This window comes from Palaemon carinicauda, chromosome 30 (genome assembly GCF_036898095.1).
Source record: "Palaemon carinicauda isolate YSFRI2023 chromosome 30, ASM3689809v2, whole genome shotgun sequence".
Taxonomy (NCBI): domain Eukaryota; kingdom Metazoa; phylum Arthropoda; class Malacostraca; order Decapoda; family Palaemonidae; genus Palaemon; species Palaemon carinicauda.
Window position 1 is genome coordinate 45,290,474 of NC_090754.1, and position 2,053 is coordinate 45,292,526.

The following is a 2,053-nucleotide window of genomic DNA, read 5'->3' on the forward strand; positions in this document are numbered from 1 at the left end:
TCAAAATACAGTACTGTGCTATTTTTTGGATTTCAATAAAAATTAAATGTTGGTTTACTTACAAGTATCCTCAATTTGCCTATTATCTGTTCCCGGACAAACTGTGATTCAGATCCAGTATACACCCTCATAATGACAAGCTATTTAAGTATGTGAAACAGCTTTATTGACAACAATATTAAAAACTACACTAAACATATAAAGACCACTATCAACTAACTTGTAAACAATCAAAGTACAGTACTGTAGTTACGTATATTTGAAATGGCAACAAAAGTACGTAACCATTCTCTTAAACTTCTAATAAGCAAATAAGTCCTAGATTGCATCACAGTGCTATTTACTCTATTATACAATCAAAATTAGAAGAGAGCTGAAAGTACAGACCTCCGTCACAGCAGCTTATATCTCTAAAACAGCTTGACTTTCCCAGAATCAATTTAGACCATAGGCATATTTGTCAGTCAACCTTTTGCTCGACCTTGACCTTTGACCAAGGACTTTCAAAATTGAAATACTTCTTATGTCTCAACATAATCTCAAAGTTTCACTATTGTATGAGTATAATTGTGGCCAGGAAATTGTCCACAAACAGACAAACTGACAAAAGGTCAAAAACATAACCTCTCAACTTTGTTGGAAGAGGTAATTAAGCCAATAAAACATTAGACCTATTCTCTCTCCAAAGTTAGAAGATTAGTTAATGTTAAGAACACTTTTTGATATACTGTATATCCATACATTAACAGAAGTTCAAGGCATCACATATCCTTACAGCAACCATCAGACCACCATACCGACACAGACATTTAAAATTTACAAACCTGCACAACTGCAAGGCTCCAAAACTCTTTCCCTGTACTGTCATAGCTCTGGAATGCTGCCCTTACCATTTCTTTCCCACATTTGCAAGCTTTCATTTCAAGAGGCCAGTCTTTTGCACTTTTTCCCTAATAAACTCAACCTTCTTCACAGTTTACTTCCTCCAATTTCTTCAGGTCTGACTCATATTCGGCCACTACATTGGAATTTATAGATTTTCCCTGTACTGGGGATAGGGAGGCCATTCAACAGCCATATGCATCAGAGGTAAAGTTTTAAGCTAAAAAGTAAGTAACCTAGAGGCCAGTCATAATGTAATACGTACAGTATGACTACATGTGTTAGGACCATTAATGGTGCTATCCCCTGTGAGGGGGTACAGAGGTAAAGGCATTGATCTAATGCCCAGTAAAATATACATACAAAAGTAACATGATAGGAATCTTACCTTGGCATTCTTGCCTCCCGTGCAATTATGTCGTACTGCAATTTCCCTTCTTCGGTGAGTGATGTGAGGCTACCCTCGCTTACAGGGACTACTGCTTCACCCGGTACGACCAATATAAGCAAGGCATAAATCAAAACATCCATTGCTGTTTTATTATTGCAACTGTAAGAGATAAGCCAATGTTAGAAAGATTTATCCTCTGTTGGAGTTTTAAGAAAGGACAGCAATAACTGTCCTAAGATATTTGCTTAGAATGTTTTCATGCACAGTTAAAAATTTTTATGAAAAAAAATCAGAATTCCTTTTGAGTATTTTTTTTTACTACTGACAGAAATATAATTTACCTTCAGACCTTAAAGCCTTCAAAACAAATCAGATTTTGGTTACAATAGGTTCTAAGGCCTATGCATTTCAGTGTTTTTTTTTAATGCTAAAAAGCGTTTCATACACGGTATTTGTATTTTCCTAGTGTTCATGTCAATGCTCAGCATTATCTCTCTCTCTCTCTCTCTCTCTCTCTCTCTCTCTCTCTCTCTTCTCTCTCTCTCCTCCTCTCTCTCACTCTCTCTCTCTCTCTCTCTTTTGTTTTTGTTTAAATGTTCAGCCTTCAGCATAAAAGATATTTTCAATGGATTTTTAATAAATGTATTCTTAGAAAATCCATGAGCTAGCGTTATGTGCGTGTATAGGCCTAATAAAGGAAATTTTTAGAATCCTTAACCAATTTCGTCTGCACGAAAGAATAGACATTGCTAACCATCCGTGAACTTTGTTTTAAAACTC

At 35.8% G+C, this 2,053-nt stretch overlaps 1 protein-coding gene across 1 annotated transcript in view; it reads right to left on the reverse strand.

Annotated features, from left to right (window-relative positions):
- Nucleotides 1-1,432, reverse strand: part of LOC137623073 (uncharacterized) — a 22,446-nt gene extending 21,014 nt beyond the window's left edge. The window contains exon 1 of the mRNA XM_068353717.1: nucleotides 1,271-1,432. Coding sequence (XP_068209818.1) covers nucleotides 1,271-1,413 — 143 coding nt within the window. The 5' untranslated portion in view covers nucleotides 1,414-1,432. The remainder of the gene's footprint in view (nucleotides 1-1,270) is intronic.
- Between the last annotated feature and the right edge of the window lie 621 nt (nucleotides 1,433-2,053).